Consider the following 21,300-nt stretch of genomic DNA (forward strand, 5'->3'; position numbering starts at 1 on the left):
CAGAGGCACTGCTGATGCTCTTGCCATAGGACTGCGCAGGGCTCCAAACGGCTGGACCGGGAACGAGACAGAGGGTGGGCAGATAAAAGGGAGACTTGAGGGGGAGAGATGGTGAGAAGGGGAAAAACAAAATCAAAACAAAGGAGGCTAAGCTGAGAAAATGGCTTTGCTTTTGCCTTCTGGTCAGGCTTTGCTTTTTGGCTTTTCCCTGCTGGTAAGTGTACATTTCAATATGAAGAAATTCTATGTGTGAGTGCAGATCGTGTGTGAGAGAGTGTGTGTTGTGGGCTGTAGAGTTGTGGGTGGAGTATTATGCATGGGTAATCCTTTGGCTCTGTAGACCTTTTTAATGGTTTGACCTTGGTGGGCTAGTTTTGTCATTTAAACTTAGAATTCAGAGTTTGATCCTGTTTTGTGTTCTTAGAGCAGAAATAAATAAATTATGGTATGTTTAAAAATACCAACAGTGATGAGCTGTTTGTTTTTATGCATTTAATGAAATGTCCTGTAATGTGAAGTTAAGGATATGAATGGATATCCAAAAGTCGTGAAGAGGTAGCAGAGGGATATCACTGCAGGTGACACTGTATGTTCCTCTCTTTCACCAGGTCTGTTTTTTATGATGGAGGTGGAACGTTATATAGTTATGGGAGTTAACTTCTGAGCTATTCAGTCTCAACGCTCTGTTCCTTCCCTGATTAAATTTCATACTGGAAAAATGGCTGCTTCTGTTAAGCTGCCAGGGGAGGCCCTAACTGTAAGCTGTCAGCTATACAGTTCAGTCCAGGGACCCAGAAACCCCTCGTCTCTTAGCCTGAACCCCAGTATCACGCTGCCTGAGGTGGACTGCAACTACCAGAGCCACAGAAGAAACTCAAGCTCCAATAATGAGGTCAAAAACACAAATCATGCTGTTGAAAACACTAGACGACACAAGTCCTCCCAAACCTCCCAGTTAAACCTCTACCAAAGCAGGGATACCCCACAATTGCAAAAAGATTTATTCCCTGAATCAGAAGGAAATGATAATGAGAGAGATGATTATTTGGATGGAGATGACCTGAATAATTACGAAGACTCCTCTTTTGAGCTTCATGGGACCTCAAATATCACCCAGAATAGAGCCTTGCAGAACACCACTAAGCCTAGGATTTTCAACAGCAACCACTGCAGTGGGAGTAGCCCAGTATGCAACCTGAAGGCCAAGATGATGCACCAAGATATGTACCTGTATGGGAACAGCAAAGAAGATGACCAGGTCAGAAGCCTGTTAGACTCAGGGCCTCAACACTGTAGGGACAACAATAGCACCCGAATATTAATGGACTTTGAGGAGCAAGAAAATGAGGATGAAGAGGACTATAATGAAAATGTTTCTAAAGCCTTCTCAGATTGTGAGTCCTCTACTCAAAACCAGACAGATTATGTCAGTGACTCTTCAAGAAAAAGCTCTGAGGGAGTGCTTGATAACTTCACTGCCATTCAGAGCATAGCCAATAATGCTGTATTTTCTATGCTAGCTGACCTTGACTCTCCTGCCAAGAAGTCCCATTGGCCTGCTTCCATGTCCCAGGATGATGATGTCAAGCCCATTCTCTGCTTGTCTCCTTGTGGAGTAGATCCAAACTGTAACAACCACCCACTAGACTTTGATCCTTTGTCTCTCGAGATTCCTAATGGCATTGCTAGGCTACAAAGCCAAAACCATCTAATGACATCTGCCCAAAATTATTACAAGCTGGTGGCTTGTGACCTTTCACCCTTGTCCTTTCCGAGTCCAGTATCGTCATCATTGAACATGGCTCACAGCCGTGGACGTGTGACCCCACCCGGTGAATACTACCTCTTCAAACAGCCAGAGGAAGAAAGGCGGGTCCTTGAGGAGGACCTCCAGGTACTGTAGCAGCAGTATAGCATCTAGGCTAATGATTGTATTATAGTTATTTCTGCTGTAGTCTTTAAGATGTAAAGTAATTTTTAAAGCCAATATTGTTGTTATTATGATACCTTTCTGAGTGTCTTCTTTCCCAGGGTGATGGGAATACTCAGCCGAACAGGGTCCAGACAGTCATCAAGAACCTGCCAAAAGGAGCAAGAGAAAAAAAGTCACACAATGAGACATGGCACCAAAATTCCCAAGATCCAGAACTTAATAGCCAAGAACACACTGCTCAGCCTCAAAGCAGAGTTGAGGTTAAAGAGTGCCAGAACTCACCAAATCAGGAAGCCCAGCTACATGTGGCAAGACATCCAATGCAAACAGACATAAACCTGTCCTCATGTGAGCCAAGAAGTCTAAGCCACACAGACACAGATGTGTCCTCACATGATTCAAAGCAACAAGTCACCTCATTTGTGACACTTGCTTGCAGCAGAATGGGTGACAAGGATTCACTTTTAGTGAAAAACAGTGTGAACACCAAGAGCACTTCCCGCAGTGAGAGAACAGTTCAACTGGGACCAAATGTAACTGCAATCTCAAACCATACTGCCAAGATGTCACCAAACTCTGCAACCTCTGTAATCTGCAGTACTCCATCTACATTCGAGGGTGAGCAAACTAGCATTATGTAGCATTATGAAATGTTCATTAGACAATTTGCCTTAAATGGGTCTTTATTTCCAAATTATCCTAATAAAAAAAAATTAAGATAAAAATGATTTCATAAGCAATGAATTATAATGGAAATCATCTGGTTTTCATTATCAATATTTTTGGCATTTTTGGAATGGTGGCTTTTTCATTTGGTTTAATACATCCTTTTCTCATCATTGTCATATGTAGGACCTTGTGCCTCATCCCCAGAGGTGATACGCTACACTAAAGCCCAGAGACCCACCTCTTTACCCATCCAGCCCTTTATTCTTCAGCCTCCATCAGGACAGCAGCACAAAAAGGACCTGGGCTCACTTCTGAGCCAGTACATCAGCCATTTACATGAAAAGACTGGCACATCCAAAAACACAGGCAAATGCACACAGCTGGCTGGCCACCTGGGAGCTTCTCCTCTGGGGAATTACTACTCCATCCATCTGGAGTCCAGCTCAGACGTCTGTTCGACCTGCAGCCTTAGTCCGGTTCAGTCCCACTTTTCACCTCACTGGGTCCAGACCCATACCCACCATGAATCAGATCACAAGACCCTAGAACCCAAGGTGCCTGAAAAGAGCCCTGGTCAAATTTGTCTGGACCAAAACCATATAATCCCTAAACAGTGTTGTGCTGGTCAGCCACTGGCTTCTGTCAAGCAGTTTCTGAGTATCGACTCTTTACAGTCCGCTCTTCCTACACAGGTATCCTCACTTCAGATTCCTCATGAATTGGGAGAGGAGATTCTAACCTCAAGACCAGGCAGCCAAGAAGAGTGTGAGCTCTCTCTTCATAGTCCCTGTCCAGCCATTCCCTCATGGACCTCCCTGACCTCTGAGATGTCCCTCATATCTGTATCTGGTGCTGGGCGAAGACCTCCATGGCCCCCAGATGCAGCTTTTTGGGCCCAAATAAGTAAGAATCTCTACTGGCCACCCAGAGAGTTGCCCTGCATCACATCTTTAAGCTTCTTCAGTGTGGAATCAGTCTGTTTCTTTAAGATTGAATGCTAATGATTATTCAGATGCAGACTAAAGACCCACCTCTTCAAGAAGCACTTGAATGATCCCTTGGGTTAATTATTTAATAGTTCATTTCATAATTAATTCATTTATTAATGATTCATTAATTAATAATTCATTCTAAACTGACTTCTTTACACACATGCATGTGTACTTTACTGCAATTTTGGGTTGTTTAAGTTGTTTTAAGTTGTTGTAAACATGTATTTTCTTTGCGTGTAAAGTTGGAGGGGGTTTCAGGGGAGGTTTCTTGGGCTCTCTGTCTGTCAGAATGAGACACCCTGTCAAGGTAGCGTTTGCATCAGCAGCCCTGCAAGCCCCTCACAGAACACACCTCCACATTTACACGTACAGCTTCTAGCAGACGCTCGTGTCCAGGGTAACATGAAATCAAGGATTAAGGATAGCATTAAGACAGAGCTGTGACAGAGCACCAGAAGCCGCCCCTGAATCTCTCTCCATCAGTCTGCTGTGTGATATTTCGATTTTCATGTCTGTGCAGCACAAAGGATCAAGTCAGACACATTTATCTCTGCAGCTTCTAGCACCCTGCAGGGGTTTGCTTTGAATTGTGACGTATTTTTTAATCCCTCTCTCTCTTTGTGTGTGTGTGTGTGTGTGTGTGTGTGTGTTAGAACATTTTAATTCAAGTAATTTTTCTAGAATGGATTACTTCTTTGCAGTTTTTTTCATGCCTTTTAGACATTTGATTAGTCAGGTACTGCACAATGTGCAAATACTATTTATAGTATTCTAAAAGTATTATTACATCCAGTGCATGCAACTAATGTATCTGACGCAGACAGGGAGAGAGAAAAATATATCATATACCATAATCATAAACCATTTCTCTCTCTCTCTCTCTCGCTCTCTCTCTCACTCTCTCTCTCGCTCTCTCTCTCTCTCTCTCTCTCTCGCTCTCTCTCTCTCTCTGTGTGTTTTATGCCACTGAGGTCTGCTGAAAACTGTGAGCTCGGCAGTGGATTTGATTACAGCCCATTTCAGCTCCTACAGAGATCTGGAGGAGAAGGTGGGATTAGGAGACAACCTAATTCAAAGAATACAGTGTATATAACAATGTAAAGTGGGGCAACTTTCTCCCCCAGATTCAACACGAAGCCAGCTGTAGCAGGTCCAATTAGAACAAGTTTAGGAATAAAAGTAGCAGGATTTGGGCTAGTGTTCCAATGTAGCTTTTAAAGACATTTCTGACCACTTAGGGAGACTTTACTGACTGTGCTACAATCTGATCTCAGATCAGACTGGGCAACAGCTTGCTGTGTCCCAGCATCAGTAAGCTAGTCCTGGGACAGCTTTGCCCCGCAATCCGGAACATTCTGCAGGATGGGCTGAAAGCCTTCAAGCATGACTTGGTTGTTGGACAGCAGCATAATAAACCATGGAGCGTGGTGGAGGCATCTTCACAGCCAGGTTGGGGGAATCCGGAATCCTGGTTCATGATTCAAATTTAGCATTTGGTACTGATGTTGGTATTACATCCTTGTGGTTATTGTAGTTTTGTGCATGTGTGATTCTTTTGTTTCAGGCCCATCTACCCGTGTTCTCCACAGTCTGGTTTCAGTTGTTAGGAAGTGCTCACAGTTAACCAGTCACAATTTGAGGCTTAATGCTTTCTTCTTAGGTCTCCTGAAGTAGGTTCCAGTTTTAAAGCAATTTAGAAAGCAATTTAGACAACATAAACTATTCTATAATAATAGTATTATTGTTCCACAGCTTGCGTGCTTTGGAGGCGTGGTTTCATCACTTACACACCTGTGCAGGTAAGCAGTGGTGTTTCACACTAACACTTCTCTCATCACCACTGCTGGTGTCATTGAAATGTCAATTCACATTACTCACCTCACCAGTTCACTCTAATTCAATGGTGCTTTATTGGCATGACAAATATTCACACCTGTATGACCTAATCTTTAAAAAAAATTAAATTTAATAATGCTGAATGGTAAACAAAAAGGTAAAATAGATTTAAATATTGTATTGGCACATAGCAGGTAGACATTATTATAGTAAAAACACTACTACTAATAATAACATCTACAGCAACAGTACTCCTCCTACTACTACAACAGAGATGATTACTACCATTATTACTTCTACCACTACTGCTATCACTACTACTATTAATAATCTCTCTTTTGCTCTTTACATCTCTCCCTCCCTCTCTCTCAGGTGTGGTAACTGAGTACTACCACCCCTGGGCTTTCCTTACTCTATCTCAAGGCCCAGCATGTGGGTCTCTGTTCCAGGAGCTTCTCCTTCTGCTGCAGCCGCTGTCCCATCTACCCTTTGACCTCCACCTCCTCTCTGAGCTCAGGCTCCAGAGCAGGCCAGAGCAGCGTCCGATACCCACCTCGGGACCTCTTCCCCTGTCTGCCTGCACGTTCCTGCAGATATCCCCCAACCCGAGGAGGGTCAGCTCTCCAGAAAGGCCTAGAGAGAAGGAGGAAAACGCACTACACACTCTGGCCCAGGCTGAGAGTCACGCAGCCTGTAGCACACACATGACTAAGAAGCTCACAGGCTGTGTGGGTAGGTTCTGTAAGCTTCCCAAGCTGCTCTCTGCAGGACAGCGACAGAATTCTGTGTCTCCTGTGTGCTCTAGAAGAGAGAGAGCCGGATGGTGGCTTGCTGAGATGGACATCTGCTCCCATAGCCCTCCCCAAGCAGGAGGTGTAGAGCTGATAGTGGAAAACAGGGAGAGTAGAACAGGGAGGGTCTCGGCGACGTCTCCAGGCAGCAAGGCCACTGGAGAGCTGTACTGGGCTTGGTTATTTGGCTCGGGGATCAGCACTCCAGTGGCAATGGACAGCACACAAAAAAGAAGCATGCCAACCAAGAGAAGCAGGTCAGTACAGAGAAGAGAGCCAGCACTGCTGGTCGCCCTCTAGTGCTCGCAAGTCTGCGGGTTCCTGAGTGATTTTCCTTCCAGTAGAGTAATACACCTCTCTCAATTTGTCAAGTTGTACTTATCATCAGGCAAGACTTCACATATTTTAATTAGGCATATTTCTAATGAGTTGATGCAGAAGCCTGAATTCATAGCTGCCCTCTATGAATAGGACAGAGAACTGGGACTGTATGAAGAGGAATGGGAACATGCAGTTTAGTGTTTTCAAGTTTTAATGCAGAAGTGCTTCAGTGTACAAACTAACTGTCAAGGTCTTCATGAGCTAAATCAAGTTATAGGTTTTGTCTTTTGTCTTCATTCAGGCTACCGTCACAATGGCTCAAGATGGGAGCATCAAAGGTGGAATTGCTGGTCCAGTCGGTCTGGGCTGGTAAGACGGACAGGCTGTGGAACAAAAGAACAATCCGTCCACAGCCACAGCTGCATTCCTGATCGACTGCTATTAATACTGAATATTAAGTGCTCAGTTTTCTAAAGATGCCAGGATGAGTTTGTCCATTTTTTAAACAATAATGAAAGTATGCCCTGCTGAAAACTGTCATTTTCTGAGTGAAATGTAAACAAGTCATCGACCCACACACACTTGCATTTCTCCATCGTGCCCAGAACACCTTAGCGAGACAGAAACGGACCCATGTAAGCCACTCTAGACTCTTTTTAAGGGTCAGATGAATAACCTTGGGCACGGATTAAGCCAAAAGTAAGGTAGCATTTCAATTGAATTCAATTGAAAAGTACAAAGATTGTTTATGGCATTTTGTTTATAAGTCTGAACTACTTTTAATCGATATATTTGCTACTATTGACTTCCACTACTGAGGTTCAGTGTTCTCTGTGCTCCCAGTTAACATAAGATTTATTGCATGACAATAAACTACTATTTCTGTAAAGCACTTAATCTTCAGTTAGTTTAAATGAGTCTTTGTAGTAAAATGCATGCAAAGTTAACTGACTGATAAAATGTAGTGTAGGTTCAGCATCAGGAGGTGGTGACGGTGTTTTCCTGTGAATGGAGATGTACTATGCAGAGTCTGGTCCCGCCTCAGGCACAGTCCTTTAAAGCAGTGGTAGCTCACTGGTTAAGGTGCTTGACTTGTAATTGGAAGGTTACCGGTTCAAGTCCCGCCACTGTTGGGCCCCTGAGCACGACCCTTAAACATCAATTGCTTAAGTTGTACTCACTCATAATTGTAAGTCGTTTTAAATGTAAAGCAGTTTAGGTTACACATCTGATGTTGTGATTCCCCTCTTTCCCCACTAACTTTCACAATAAAGGTTTGTCTAACCATATTTACAATTTGGACATTTCATGTATTATGTGCCAAGTTAAACAATTCTTCAAAAAGAATTTGAGAATCCACTTTTGATGTTTTAATAAAAAACATTCTATAGAAAGACAAAATGATCAACATAATATTTCTAGAGTGCTTTACTAGTCATTTTATACATATTTTATAATTATGTGATATATTGAACATTAATTTTTTTTTACCATCTTAAAATTGCCAAGTAAAAACAATATGTCAATCACATTTTAAGTAGATTTAGAATGTACTTTTAGAACAGTTCCCTATGCAAACCTACAGGTTTCCATTCAAAACCAAGTCTTGTTGTGTTTTAGCCAACACAGATTCCTTTAATTGCAGTTGGAGGCCCAGACCTGCTGGCACGGTCCAGCTAGAGGTCCAGGACTCCTGTCCTGCTCTTCTTCTCTCCGCGGGTACCGCTGAATGCTTCGCTGGTGAGCTGTCCAAACGGGTGGCCATATCGAAATTTGTACCCTGTTGGCATAAAAACAAGATCAGCTCTGCTTTGGCAACACAGCTAAAAAATAACATCCCATTTCCTAAAAAAGTGAAAATTAAAATTACATTTAACCTGCCAAAGCACCACAGCTGAAAACTTCTGCTACCAAGTTTTTTTAATAGTAGCTATTTTCACAGTAGGCACTGCCACAGGTTATTCTACAGAAAGGAAATGCACTGGTCCTACATCAGTGAACTTCAAGGAAGAAAAAGAAAGTGCTTTGCTACCTGGCACATGGCCTGTGTACGAGGGCATCAGGCCTTGGTGGGAGGGGTAGATAGTGTGGACCTGGGGCAGATTCTCAGCCGCTTCTCTCTCCAGGCTGAGGGCATTGTAACCAGCCTTCATCTCCTTACCAAACTGTATCAGTGCCTTGTTGGTGGTGACTGGGTAGCTGGTTCCAATCAGGAATCGGGCTTTAGGCACATAACCAGTAAACCCTGCAGGAACAGTACCGCAATATTCTCACTCACTCACAGGCATCTCATTCATCAGCTGATGCTAACGAGACAGCACTGCCAATCAGTGGGCACTACGTGCGCCTCCCCCACTGTGGGTCATGCGGGCCTCCCACACGGTGGGTCACGTGCGCCTCCCATACTGTGGGGTCACGTGGGTCATGTACTGCAGAGTGTGCAGCAGGGCACAAAGGTCTTAATCCACTACCCAGGACTGCTTTTATTTCATCATTTATCAAAAAATAATAAAACATTTTACTCAGCTTATATTTAGCCAAGAATATGTTAATTAAATTTGAGACAGATTTAGCGTAGCTTTTTTAAACGTCCAAGCCATATTTCATTAAAATGGTAACAACAAAAGTGCTGGAATAATGTGAATTCTCAAATTTCGCAGACACATTTAGATTCCATGCCAGAAAGAACAGGGGCTGTGATAACTGGACAATATACCAACTGAGAGTGAGTAAATAAACTTTTTTTTGGTAACTTATTTTAATTAAAAATATTTGTATACATATTTTTTGCAAGCATATATACAAAAACACTAGTTTTCACTTATATTTCTGGTAACCCTGCACAGCACAGTTAGGGGTTCTCCAGTTAAATCTATGTTAGGGCAGGACAAACACTAAACTGTGTAGTACTGGGGCATCTGGCCCTGAGAGCCCCTGACACAGTATGTGCATGTCAGACATGGTTAGTGGACACTCTCACATTCTGTCATTGTGTCTTGTGCGACTTGCCTGAGATGAAGTATTTATGTGGACTGCTGTCTTCTATGAAGTATGGAGAGCCTTGTGGCTTCCATCGGTCCACAGCTTTATAAGAAACAGGCTCTTTACAGATGGCTGTCAGAGGCGTGTTCAGCTTCTGTGGCTAAAAAACCAGAACAACAAAAAACATGATTATCCAGGCATGATCTGCCCTTCTCCTGGACACATATTGCCCAGAGGTCAGTAATCTGACAGGGGTCATTAATCTGACAGTGGTTTCCACCTCCAGTTTCAAGTGCTTAATGGATCATGTGTGGCAGAGCCAAGTATGCTGGCAATTGTACAAGACAATAATTTCCTCCCGAGATCATTTCCCATGGGATCAGTAAGGTTCTACCACATAATCACTCAATCAGTCAACTTGCCAAACCTTAGAGCTCCAGGAATGGGAATATCTGATGAACCCTACAAGAGTGTACAATTTTACGAGCAGATCTAAAATGATCTTAACTGAGCTCACACAGACCTGCCCCATACAGACCAGCCCCACATGGATCTGCCCCTTAAGACCTACTCCATACAGACCTGCTCCATACAGACCAGATTCACTGACTGCCGAGGGACTAAATTCCCAGTGGAAGAAGGAAGGACTGTGGCTGTGGTTGAGGTCAGACTCTCAGATGGACATACTTACCATCTCAGTATTACAACTTAACGTGTGACATGATATCATCCACGGAAAAACCTTTTCTGAAGTTCGGAAACCTCACAGATACATTTGGAACATGTGAGAGGGATGAGGTTAAGCTTTGGGTTTGGTGCCTGTGGTAAGAGAGACTGGATCCCGGCAGTTCAGGAGATGCGTGACATGAGATGAACAGAGACTATGCGCTCTGAGGTTACAGTGACGGCACTGTTGGAGATGGTTTCCACTGGTATATCTTACAGAGCACACACTATGTGACCTGAACTCCACTGCATTCATATTTAACCAGGAGCTGCTCAACACCGGGGGCTCACAGCGGAGGCAGAGGGTGAATTGGTATCTATGATTTTTACTTAACCTCATGAAACACTGACATTTTAAAATTGTTAGGTGAATCTAATCACTTTGTCCTCTCAAGAGACTATTTTTTATCCACACACTACTCCTTGTCTGAAGACATTGCTTAGTTTCTGTAGTTGTCAGGTGGTTTACCAGGTGTTAGGAGAAATTAAAAATGCATCATCAACATAGTCTGGGTCTCAGTAGGGTAAAACTTCAGTGTGTGTGCATACGTGCCTAGGTGTGTATCTTACTTTAAAGTCAGGGAGTGTATAGGTGATTGTGGGCTCATTCTCTTCAGGATCCAGCTGAACTCTCCTCCTTTGATCAGAGTCAAACTCTCTCAGGGCCTCTCGACAAGTCTCTGCGTACGTCTTTGAGAAGTAGTTCTGACTTTTAGGAACGAAACCTTAAGAGTAACAAACACACACACACACACACACACACACACACACACACACACACACTATATATATATAAAGACAAGACAAAAACATCAAAGACATGCTCATCAAGAGTGAGATAAATGATCATTCAAATAATGGCTGTAGCACTGTAGCCTGCAACTGCTCTCGATGTGCTGCATGTAAATATAAATCACAACCACTAAATTAACTGGCACTAAAGTATTAACCGTCATCACCTACTCCTCCTCATGCATCACTGCAGTAGTTGTCTACTGCAAGAGATGTAATCTGCTTTATATTGGAGAAACCAAGGGAAGGCTTAAAGATCGGTTTGTTGAACCCCTTCGGACCATAAGAATTAAGGACTTGTCATTTCCAGTGGCAAGACATTTTAATAGTAATGGACCCTGCATTAATGACAAATCTGTTTACATTGCCAGTTGTTTATATGGTAGCAATTAAATTAGGAAACCCAAAGAAAAAGAACTGATCTACACTCTTGGAACTTTAGACCCCATGGAATGAATGTTATGAATTAAACATCTACAGTTTCATATATAAACATGTTCCTCCTGTCCTGCTGCTGATTCAGAAGCACTTTGCGTATACAGCTGATGAAGGACCTCTGTCTGAAACGTCCTGTTTTTCTGAAAACTCTGTGTACTTTACTACAATTTTGAAATCATTCTCTCTCTCTCTCTGTGTCTGGGTCTCTGTGTGTGTGTGAGTGAAGCTTTAACCCGTGTAGCCTGGTATCATTCTCTGCAGCTGCCTGCCATGTGCTGTGTGACGTCTCCAGATCTCAGCGCGCAGCTGCATGGGCGTCTCCGTGGACGTGGACTGCAGCACTAGTCTGCGAGAGTGGGAGATATCCGGACAGGTGAGGAGCTTGGCCGTCAGCTTTCCGTACGTCTCCCCCAGGTGGTATTTCAGCTGTGGGCAGTAGCCTGCGTACCTGTGTAGCAAATACTAGAGTGTTAGAATTATCATTATTATTATGGCAGTGTTTTATACAGAGTAAATGCATGCTGGTGTATTGTGTGTTTTGACTTTGCTTAAGTTCACGCAACAAAAAAAAAGTAATAGTGAAGTGTTTGGCGGTTCCTCCGTGTGCACAAACTACCCTGCTCTTCCAGTTCTTTTTACAAGAGGAAGCGAGGTTTCCCTGGGTAACTTCTGCAACTACACAGCCCCTACCACAACTCGCTGTGTTTAGCGTTTCAGTGTTCGTAGGCTACTAGTCTATTCTAACGGTGAAAGAAAGAAATAAAGAGGTCTGCACGACCACTACAATATACCCCCCCCCCCCCCCCCCCACACACACACACACACACACACACACAAACAAACAAACAAAACCATGTTGTTCATAGTCGACAGTAACGTTTTAAGATGCCAAACGCTTTTCCTGTTGTACTTACCCTGGTGTGTAATGAGGGTCGGGGGTGACCAACACCTTGCTAAATTTGGGGGGAAACTGCTCCATGCAGGCGCTCCTTTGCTCGTTGGCAGCGTCCGGGGAGCAGCCAGACGGCACCGGTACTGTGTCGGTCGCCGGTGTGTTTTCACGGTTGCCGTAGTGACGAGTTAAAGACGTTAGCAGCGAACGCGCAGGTGTTTCAGCCCGGTGGGGCTTCACTAGTCCAGCGGTTTGTCACTAATAAACTGGCCTCAAGTGATGATATTTATTACTGAGCTTTGGATATTGTAATAGTACTGCGCCAAACATCTACTAGGCCAATTACTGGCAGATCTGCAGTAATAAATGCATCATAGCTGAAACCTCCAGGCTACTGTGTGTTTTGAGGACGTACAATTTTAAAATCCCAATTTCAACGCGCATTTTTGTACGCTATTTATTAATATAGCTACAGTCTGTTAACCCTCTTAGAATAAAACAGGCTAAACTTACATAAATAGCCTAACAGCTACAAAAAATGCTGTTTTTCTAGAGCAAAAGCATTTAAATGATTCAAGGTCCTCCTCTACATGAGTTTAAACGAAGTCTAGAAATTGTAAAGTGGCGCGTTACAAATTTTACTGACACCTGTTCTCTGCGCTGCTGCGCCAACCCGAGGCGTTCATATATGGTGGCCTGGCGCCCTCGTGTGGACAGTTTCAGAACTACCAGTCTTGTTTTGTCCTGAACACCAGAAGCGTTAGCTTTTCTCTTTGCTTGCTTGTTTTGCAAAGAGTATACGTAGTTACTAAGCTACTAACAGAATTACTGAAATATAATAATGTTGCTTTCTTACACACAGTAACATCAGTGCTAAAGAATGGTCAAAACGCCCCCCCGGGTCACATACCAGTGCCGGTGTGGTGGTGGTGGTGGGGGGGGGGGGGGGGGAAAGAAAGGAATTTGGGGCATTTGAATGAGAGCAAGTGTTTATGTGGAGATTCAGTTGAAGAGAAGGTACTAATGTAGTTTGAAATGCAATGAGAGCTTTGGATGGCTTAAGGACATGGGAAGGAAATCATTTTAATTTCATTACTTTAGGTTTACAACCAAAAAGGCACAAAACAAACATAAGGACAACTAAATTACAGTAACCAAATACGCATTATAGCTGTAAGAACACAGCGACCATTTCAGTTTTGCCACATAAGAATTCTGGTTTGGTAATAACAGTTAACACGCTGTGAAAGCAGGGGACTGAAGAGAATGGCCGTCTCTCTGATAAGGTGCACCATCTCCTCATCTCAACATGCAGGAATGCATACCTTATCAGACCTTATCAGACTGCAGGAATGCTTTTCTGCCAAGTTACTGCCTTGAATGCTCTGCATAAAGTACTATACAAAAGTGTAACTCCAGCTAAGAAAGTCGTGTTTTTAAGCTTATCTGTGTTTATTTGCTCAAAGATTTGGCCACATGGTAATTTCATCCAAGTTGCATCTTTTCATTTTAGTATTTCCCCCCAAAAGATATCACTTTTTTTTTTTTTTTGGAAAGCATAACTTCTTGTTACTTTTTTATTTTAATGTTAATTAATTGAATTGTATTAGTGTTTATACACACTAGCATTTACGTAGCATAGAATGTCCTGTGAGGCCCAAGACGTTTACACAGTAAAGTGTCTGATGGTGGTGAAATGAATGATATTATAGGAGTTCCTACTGTCTACTCCATCCACATATCTAGGCAACAGACAGAGTATTAATCTTCATTACCAATGGAAGTATCTGATATGTTTGTTGACAGGTAGATCTGAGTTGATAGACTGGACTAAATATTGGATAGATTATGCTACTTGTGACCAGTATACCAATGAAATTGGAGTTACCCAGAAATGTTCACTTTTGAGTTTCGGTACGCTTGGCTTTCCACGTACTCCCAGTTTCTGTGTTCTTTGCTCCAGGAATTCTGGCACAGAGCTCTCAGGTTCTGACATGTCGGGGCAGACAGACAGGCAGGGAGAATGACAGTGGAAGCGCGAGAAGACAAGTGTCACAATTCCACTCCAAGATGCCGTAGAAAGGAATGTGGGCAGTCCTTTTGGGATTCCTTGATTTCAGTGTCACAACCTTCAAACCTACTTCCTGCTAGCTGCAGTCAGTTAGCACCTCTCAGGTGGAATTGGTGTCTGTTCGGCACACAGGAAGGTACATGTGGAGCGAGCAAACTTCTCTAGCCAGGGTAGAGGACGGGGGTACAGGAGAGAGGCTGGGCAGCGTAGGAGAAGGCCGGGAGAGCGAGGCAGAGACAGACCTGTGGAATAATGAATCTGTATAGGAGTTTCGGGTGTCTGCTAGAGACCTGGGTCGCAGAGGGATACCCAGCCGCAGCTTTCCTTGGTGGGGGTTCGGAGAGTCGCCTAGATACTAACGGCAGTTACTCCACATCCACAGACACCGTGAGGTTCCCGGGAATCACGCTTCGGTCGGAGTCTGAGGACTCTGGCGTGGAGCTGCCGTCAGTGGCCAGCGCCCAGACCCCACTGTCCAGCACACCCATACAGACCACCGAAGATACGCCACCCTCCTCTTCCTCCCTAGGTCCATCTCGGTGCTCCTCCTCCTTGTCGTGGCTCTCCAGAGGAGCTGAGGGGTATGTGGAGTCAACCACAGCCAAGGGAGGGCCAGTGGAGCAGGCTTTGGACAGAGCTAAGCCAGCCTGGAGACAGGATACAAGGAAGAGCTCCCCAGAGCCAGGCGTGGACGAGGGTACCCGCCGGCGCGCTCACACAGTCTCCAGCTTCCGAGTGTGCCATTGCGCAGGAGAAGCTTACCAACAGCCCACCCATCAACAGGGTTCGGCAGAAAACCACCAACGAACACACACAGCACAGCCGCACGCCCTCAGTACCACAGACTTGGCAGAGGTACAGTACTCTTTGGCTCCTGCTTATAAGCTACTGCACACTGGTAATGTTGCAATGGACCCAGTTATTGTCTCCACCAAACAAAAGCACTGTACTAACATTGGTGACATTAACAAAAGATCTACACAAAAAGTTTAAAAACAGGCATATTCTAATGGAATGGTTGTAATTCTAAATAACTTGCTAATTACTTCACAGAAAGTGTTGTTTGGAACTGTTTCATTTCCTACTATGTTCGGCTCATTCACACGTTTGTGTAGATGCACAAGTGGAAACACGTGCGTGAATACATGACTGGTGGCTGAACGTGATTTCTCTTCCCCCTGGTCTGTATGCAACGCAACTTTGTCTGTTCTGGCCGAGCATACGGCTCAGTTAGCATTCCACCATCAGATTTTAGTTCACATTTACTTCAAACGTTGTGTTCTTACCTTTCCGGTCGTTATTTATGCCCTGTAACACACCCACTTTACAGTATAGACAAAAAGCATGCAGAGCCCCTGTTGGCTGGATGTTTGGGGTCACAGCCCAGCAGTGGCAGCGTCATGAACATAAACCTGCTAGCCAGACTACTACAGAGCTCTTAAGAATGTGGCTCGCCATCCAGATCTTATCTGGCCATATCTCACGTGCTACAGTCTCTAACGGGACGCCTAGAAAATGCATAGGACAGATATAGCTAGTAAAGTGACTAGCCAATGCAAAGTAGCTGTTGGGGTGATGGAGAAGGAAGGGCACGTGAGTTAACAAAAGGAAGCGTCTACCATGTTTACTTTAACTGGGCTATATACAATCACAAAAAAAAATATGTATCTGATTTTGGCAAATGTAGACTAATCATCTAAGACCAAAATCATTTAATTTGTCAACAGGACGTAAATAAAACAAGGCCCCGTGATGCCTGAACTTCATACCATATCACATTTATTGGTCTGCAAATGGCCAATTTCATAGTTTCTTTTATGACAAAGTCAGATAATTAGACGTTCACCTCTCACATACCTGAGTGAGGCAATAATCACACGTTTATTTAAAGACGTTCGCGTGCACTGTGTGCGCTGTGTGCCACGGTCGACGCTGCTGTTTCTGCAAACCGGTCGGTTCAGGTGAGGCATGACTGGAATGGGTCCAAGGCAGAGAGGTTCAGCAGGAATGCGGGGGTGTCTAGAATGCGCTCGCAGATTGCAGTGAGTGCAGGACGTGTGTGAGAGCTTTCGCATATGTGAGAGGTTAAAGAACGCAACATTTTATAGCTATTTTGTTGTCTAATCAGATTTTATACGTTCTTGGCATTTGGCTGGCAAAGGCTTGTTATCTTTTGAAATGTAAGGTGTGTTCAAATGAATGAGAAGGCACTTTTTAGCTGATTTGTTTTGGAGGTAAAAAAGTGGAGTTAGATGGCAATTCTGTCAGTTGCAACATATTAGTTTATTTAACAAAATTAGTTTTCTACCAGCACAATATAGTATCAGAAGCATTAAGGTGCAGGATTGCACTACAGAGGGCAGAAGTGCACTGTAGAGAGGTCAAAGGGCACCTTATAGGGGATGACATGTGCACCGTGCATAGCACAGGACTGGAAGCTTTGAATTCCCAGTCTCTCTTATTGATGGGGATGTGTATATGTGCGTGCGGTTGGGTGTGTATCAGCAGGCTGAAGGCAACACAGAGACGGGGCTGTCTCCTGGCCTTCTCTACCTGGAGCAGGTGTGCCAGGTGATGCAGGAGATGGCCAGGCTGCAGAAGATGAACCGGAGACTGCAGGCGGAGGTCGAGACTCTCCGAGACTGCCGGCGGGAGACTGAGAGGAAGGTGAGACAAAGTCCCTGCAGTAGATAGATGGGTCTATAGAGTCAGTCACACATCCTCAATGAGGACAGAAATTCCAAGATAAGTCCAGTTATTTGAATGGGTGCCTCTAGGTGATATATATTCAGATTGTTAATATCCCACTGAAACAAATGTAATAAATTCTCTGCGTTATAAGGTTAGGTTGAGTTGAAGGTTACTTTTAGGGTTTTATATTTAGCTAGTTGGAAGTTAGTTTTGTCTAAAAACAAGCCAAACATTTGTGCCTTAAAATTGTGTCCAGGATGACTGTAATACCTCTGTAAAATATTAGCAGATCTCTGTCTTCCTACCTGTCCTGGGTTGCCAGAGGTCATGCTGGTTTATCAGTCTCGGTTCCTATGGATGCTGCGTCTCATGGTCTCCTGTGATGAGTTCAGTGGGCTCAGGGCACCTGCTTTGTGACTATATCTGCTGTGACAGTGTCTGCCCTGAAAAGCACTAAACGAGTAGATTGAAGTGGTTGGCATGAATTATAAAACCTCTCAGCTCACTTTAGGCTCCCGGAAAAGTCTGGAACGAGACAAGAATAAAGTGCATAAAGCAGTTACGATTATAGCAAAGCCATTTGCTTTGCGCAGCATTTGTGCTGACTGTGTGCTTGATGTGCTTCTATTACCCACAGTTTTGATATGCAGTATTAACCAAAGTGAGTTGGCTTGTGCAGTATTTATCTTAGCCTAAGTGTGTTTATGCAGTATTTGTCTTAACCTGAGTGGGTTTGTGCAGTATTTGTCTTAACCTGAGTGGGTTTGTGCAGTATTTGTCTTAACCTGAGTGGGTTTGTGCAGTATTTGTCTTAATCTGAGTGGGTTTGTGCAGTATTTGTCTTAACCTGAGTGGGTTTGTGCAGTATTTGTCTTAACCTAAGTGGGTTGGCTTGTGCAGTATTTGTGTCAGCATGGCTTTTCGTTTGTGCAGTATTTGTATAATGTGATTTTTCTTTGGTATTTTTGTTAACCTGGCTGGTTTGTATCCTTTATTGGATGCTTTATTGGATATGCATGTTAAACTCTATTGGTTTGTGTGTATTTGTCATTTGACTTAAATGTTTGGATTTCTGCAGTCTTTTTGTTCATAAGTCATTTGAATGTTCATAAGTCATCTGAATGTTTCGGGGCTGTGGAGTATTTGGATTAATCTAATTGCTTTGTATTTTTTTTTGCAGTCTGTTTGTTCGCAGCAAGGTGCAATTAACTGTGCAGACGGAGAAAGGCCGGAGCTCTGGGGTCTGGAAGAACCGCCTGACTTCTTGTCTCATGCCTTCCGCCGCAGGACTGTGTCTGACACACGAGCTTTTCTCCAGCAGCAGAGTGAGTCGCAATATTTCCCCACCACAGCAACAGAACAAGAGCTTAAGGAACATAATTGTGTGTGCTGTCGTTACAATAAATGATATGGTTATGCAGCAGTAATGTAGAAGTAAATGTTTTCTTGATCTCTGTGCCAGCACTTGTGAAGATACTGTGGCAAATTCTAAGGAACCGTTTAAGTCCAGTTCAGCCATGAATCTCCTACTCCTGTTCCTACCTATTGGAGCAGTGATGAATGGGGTTGTTCTGTGTCTCACGCAGACCGAGCTAAATCCTCCAAAGGTGGACAGTTCATGTCCACAGATGTCTTACTAGAGGAACCCGAGAACATCCGGCCGGTAAGAAAAGTGCATGTGCGCTCTTTAGCAGTTTGTTTCCAAAGTCACCAGGATACACACCGAGCAAAACTGGTTATGTGTGTGTTGATCCAACATGTTGTAACGTGAGATCAGTTTGGAATGTAAATTTATTGTTGAAATGCAATTTGAGATTACCACAAAATGTAAAAAAAAAAAAAAAATGCAGTTGAACTGTTGATTGATTTACTAAAACGTCAACGTAACCTATTTTCACATAACTTTCCTATTGTAGTAATTAGTTACCCTATACGTTCCAAAGAAAAATTACCAGACTAATAACCAAACAACCAAATGACAATCACCAGATTAATATCTTAACTGAAATAATATTTTTTACTCAGCAAGATTACTTCAAAATTACAGTTCTGTAATTTAATAATTGTCCTTGTGTGTCATGTTGCCGTTCAGTGTCCTAACACTAGTATGAGGATGTGTGTCTTGAGTTTTGTTGTTGAATGAACTAGCTTGGATTAATTGTTTGCATTTGTTTATCCAGGCAGAGGAAACTAAGACAAGAAAGTTTAGTAGAAGCCTGAAGCTACAGATTACCTCACTGGGAAGGAATGAGAAGTCAAAACGCTCTGTGACAGGTGACAGGTGAGACTATGGCATGCTGGGTTAGGGTTAGCACTCATGAGAAGTCAAAATGCTCTGGGAGTGACCAGTGAGACTATGGCATGCTGGGTTAGCACTCATGAGAAGTCAAAATGCTCTGGGAGTGACCAGTGAGATTATGGCATGCTGGGTTAGCACTCATGAGAAGTCAAAATGCTCTGGGAGTGACCGGTGAGACTATGGCATGCTGGGTTAGCACTCATGAGAAGTCAAAACGCTCTGGGAGTGACCGGTGAGACTATGGTATGCTGGGTTAGCACTCATGAGAAGTCAAAATGCTCTGGGAGTGACCGGTGAGACTATGGCATGCTGGGTTAGCACTCATGAGAAGTCAAAATGCTCTGGGAGTGACTGGTGAGACTATAGCATGCTGGGTTAGCACTCATGAGCTAAGCATTAACCAACAATAGTACTAAATTCTTCACTTCAGAATGGGTACAGTTCATGATGATGTTAAAAATATATATGTTTTAAATTAATTAACTAAATTAATTGGTTACTTTAATTAAGTAATTAATTACAGTAAAAATAAATCCCTTCAGTTTGTCATATCTAAGACTTTTAATAACCTCATTCAACTAAATTGATTCCATATTGATCACTGTCCTAATCTGAAAGCACTTTCATGGTGGTGGTGGTGTTAATTCACTCTTCCTTTGGCTAATCTCATCCTAAAGCTCCAGTAGTGAGAAGACAACGTCACTAAGACAGCTGTTCAGAAGCAGGAGAAGGACCACTCGACTGTGAGAGTCTCACAGTGCCTTTAATGCAAGATCAACTGGCGGAAGACCCATAGCAGAAATGAACCTAGGGTACACTGTAAAGGAGTCAGCCCTGGAAAACAGCTCTTGTTAAAATTATTTTGTGTTTTTTACACAGATTCCAACGTCTCGAATTAAAGTTGCACCCACACACCTAGTGCTCACTCAGAGTCTCCACTGACAGCAGGATTTTGTTCGGCGGGGCTTTAATCTGTGATTAGGATACCAGGCCTGAATTATGGGATTACTTCAGGTGTTACAGCAAGTGTTCAAATTGCATCAGCATTGGTATGGCAAGACCTAATTCCTGGGTGAGGTTAGATGTGAGTTAGGTCAGTAATACAGACTGGATCCAGCCAGTTTGTTCCTGTCCCGTGTGTCACCGTGATTCAGTGTGATCTGAATTGATGTGTTAGAACTGCTTATGAAAGCACTTATAATGCCACACACCTATGGTATACCACTGCATAAGAATTATGACAGTGGAAAGAGTACCTGTTAAGATAGTAAGTTTCTCCTTACTCTCGTATTTTGCCTGTTGTCAGGACTCATTTTTACAGCTTAGGTTAAAGAATATGGATGTTACATTCTTAAAACCCAGAGCAATCTCAGTGTGCTTAAGGAAATGTAACATGTGTTGCAATATTTTGTATGTGTATTCCAAAAATCTAAGCAGAATATATTGTATGATATATTTAATATGTACCATTTTTGTCTGCTGCTAAAATAATGCCAAGATGAGAAGACAGAGAGGAGTTGTAGGTGCTTCTCTGTCAGCACGTTTCCATGACTGTGAGGTGTTCTCTCTGTGAGATGTTCTCTCTGTGAGGTGTTCTCTCTGTGAGATGTTCTCTCTGTGAGGTGTTCTCTCTGTGAGATGTTCTCTCTGTCAGATGTTCGATATGTTATGTGTTCACTTTGGAATGACTAGTTTCTTTCATGTTAAGATATTCAGTGTAAACATTCCTTTCTCTTCCTCTCAAAATAACAAAATAATCACTGATCCTTGTATTTTCAAAACATTTGCATATAATTTGTAGTGTTTATATTGTATTTATGTAATTTCTGTGTGCTTACTTTTTAATGACTGTAGTGTTATGAATATA

At 43.1% G+C, this 21,300-nt stretch overlaps 3 protein-coding genes across 3 annotated transcripts; 2 read left to right on the forward strand and 1 right to left on the reverse strand.

The window, feature by feature from the left end:
* The first annotated feature begins 24 nt into the window (after positions 1-24).
* LOC113575106 (iporin) lies at positions 25-7,677 on the forward strand. The gene is made up of 11 exons (XM_027006429.2): positions 25-214; positions 609-1,894; positions 2,032-2,551; positions 2,786-3,156; positions 3,295-3,505; positions 4,566-4,642; positions 4,869-5,043; positions 5,159-5,264; positions 5,347-5,393; positions 5,803-6,478; positions 6,844-7,677. Exons 2-11 carry the CDS (start codon positions 719-721, stop codon positions 6,971-6,973), a joined length of 3,489 nt encoding a protein of 1,162 aa, XP_026862230.2. The 5' UTR covers positions 25-214; positions 609-718; the 3' UTR covers positions 6,974-7,677.
* Positions 7,678-7,952: 275 nt separating this feature from the next.
* On the reverse strand, positions 7,953-12,951 carry fam166b (family with sequence similarity 166 member B). The gene is made up of 6 exons (XM_027006499.2): positions 12,395-12,951; positions 11,714-11,928; positions 10,821-10,975; positions 9,552-9,684; positions 8,575-8,787; positions 7,953-8,322 (listed from the first exon to the last, which is right to left on the reverse strand). The coding sequence occupies exons 1-6, from the start codon at positions 12,457-12,459 to the stop codon at positions 8,219-8,221; spliced, it is 885 nt and encodes a 294-aa protein (XP_026862300.2). The 5' UTR covers positions 12,460-12,951; the 3' UTR covers positions 7,953-8,218.
* A 1,744-nt stretch (positions 12,952-14,695) lies between these two features.
* si:dkey-106l3.7 lies at positions 14,696-21,198 on the forward strand. The gene is made up of 6 exons (XM_027006450.2): positions 14,696-15,298; positions 16,952-17,110; positions 18,315-18,459; positions 18,721-18,797; positions 19,315-19,415; positions 20,111-21,198. The coding sequence occupies exons 1-6, from the start codon at positions 14,696-14,698 to the stop codon at positions 20,178-20,180; spliced, it is 1,155 nt and encodes a 384-aa protein (XP_026862251.2). The 3' UTR covers positions 20,181-21,198.
* The last annotated feature ends 102 nt before the right edge of the window (positions 21,199-21,300 follow it).

Source organism: Electrophorus electricus, chromosome 17 (assembly GCF_013358815.1).
Source record: "Electrophorus electricus isolate fEleEle1 chromosome 17, fEleEle1.pri, whole genome shotgun sequence".
Taxonomy (NCBI): domain Eukaryota; kingdom Metazoa; phylum Chordata; class Actinopteri; order Gymnotiformes; family Gymnotidae; genus Electrophorus; species Electrophorus electricus.

What these genes read in the sequence shown, in the direction of transcription:
- si:dkey-106l3.7 (XM_027006450.2), top strand. Translation starts at nt 14,696, where the DNA reads ATGAATCTGTATAGGAGTTTCGGGTGTCTGCTAGAGACCTGGGTCGCA. An exon ending in AGCTTTTCTCCAGCAGCAGA is followed by an intron (nt 18,460 to 18,720) that starts GTGAGTCGCAAT and finishes TGTCTCACGCAG; the next exon opens with ACCGAGCTAAATCCTCCAAA. An exon ending in AACCCGAGAACATCCGGCCG is followed by an intron (nt 18,798 to 19,314) that starts GTAAGAAAAGTG and finishes TTGTTTATCCAG; the next exon opens with GCAGAGGAAACTAAGACAAG.
- fam166b (XM_027006499.2), bottom strand. Translation starts at nt 12,459, where the DNA reads ATGGAGCAGTTTCCCCCCAAATTTAGCAAGGTGTTGGTCACCCCCGAC. An exon ending in ATACACTCCCTGACTTTAAA is followed by an intron (nt 9,685 to 10,820) that starts GTAAGATACACA and finishes CTGGTTTTTTAG; the next exon opens with CCACAGAAGCTGAACACGCC. An exon ending in ACATAAATACTTCATCTCAG is followed by an intron (nt 8,788 to 9,551) that starts GCAAGTCGCACA and finishes CTGTTCCTGCAG; the next exon opens with GGTTTACTGGTTATGTGCCT.
- LOC113575106 (XM_027006429.2), top strand. Translation starts at nt 719, where the DNA reads ATGGCTGCTTCTGTTAAGCTGCCAGGGGAGGCCCTAACTGTAAGCTGT. An exon ending in ACAGAGATCTGGAGGAGAAG is followed by an intron (nt 4,643 to 4,868) that starts GTGGGATTAGGA and finishes ATCTGATCTCAG; the next exon opens with ATCAGACTGGGCAACAGCTT. An exon ending in ATGCCAACCAAGAGAAGCAG is followed by an intron (nt 6,479 to 6,843) that starts GTCAGTACAGAG and finishes GTCTTCATTCAG; the next exon opens with GCTACCGTCACAATGGCTCA.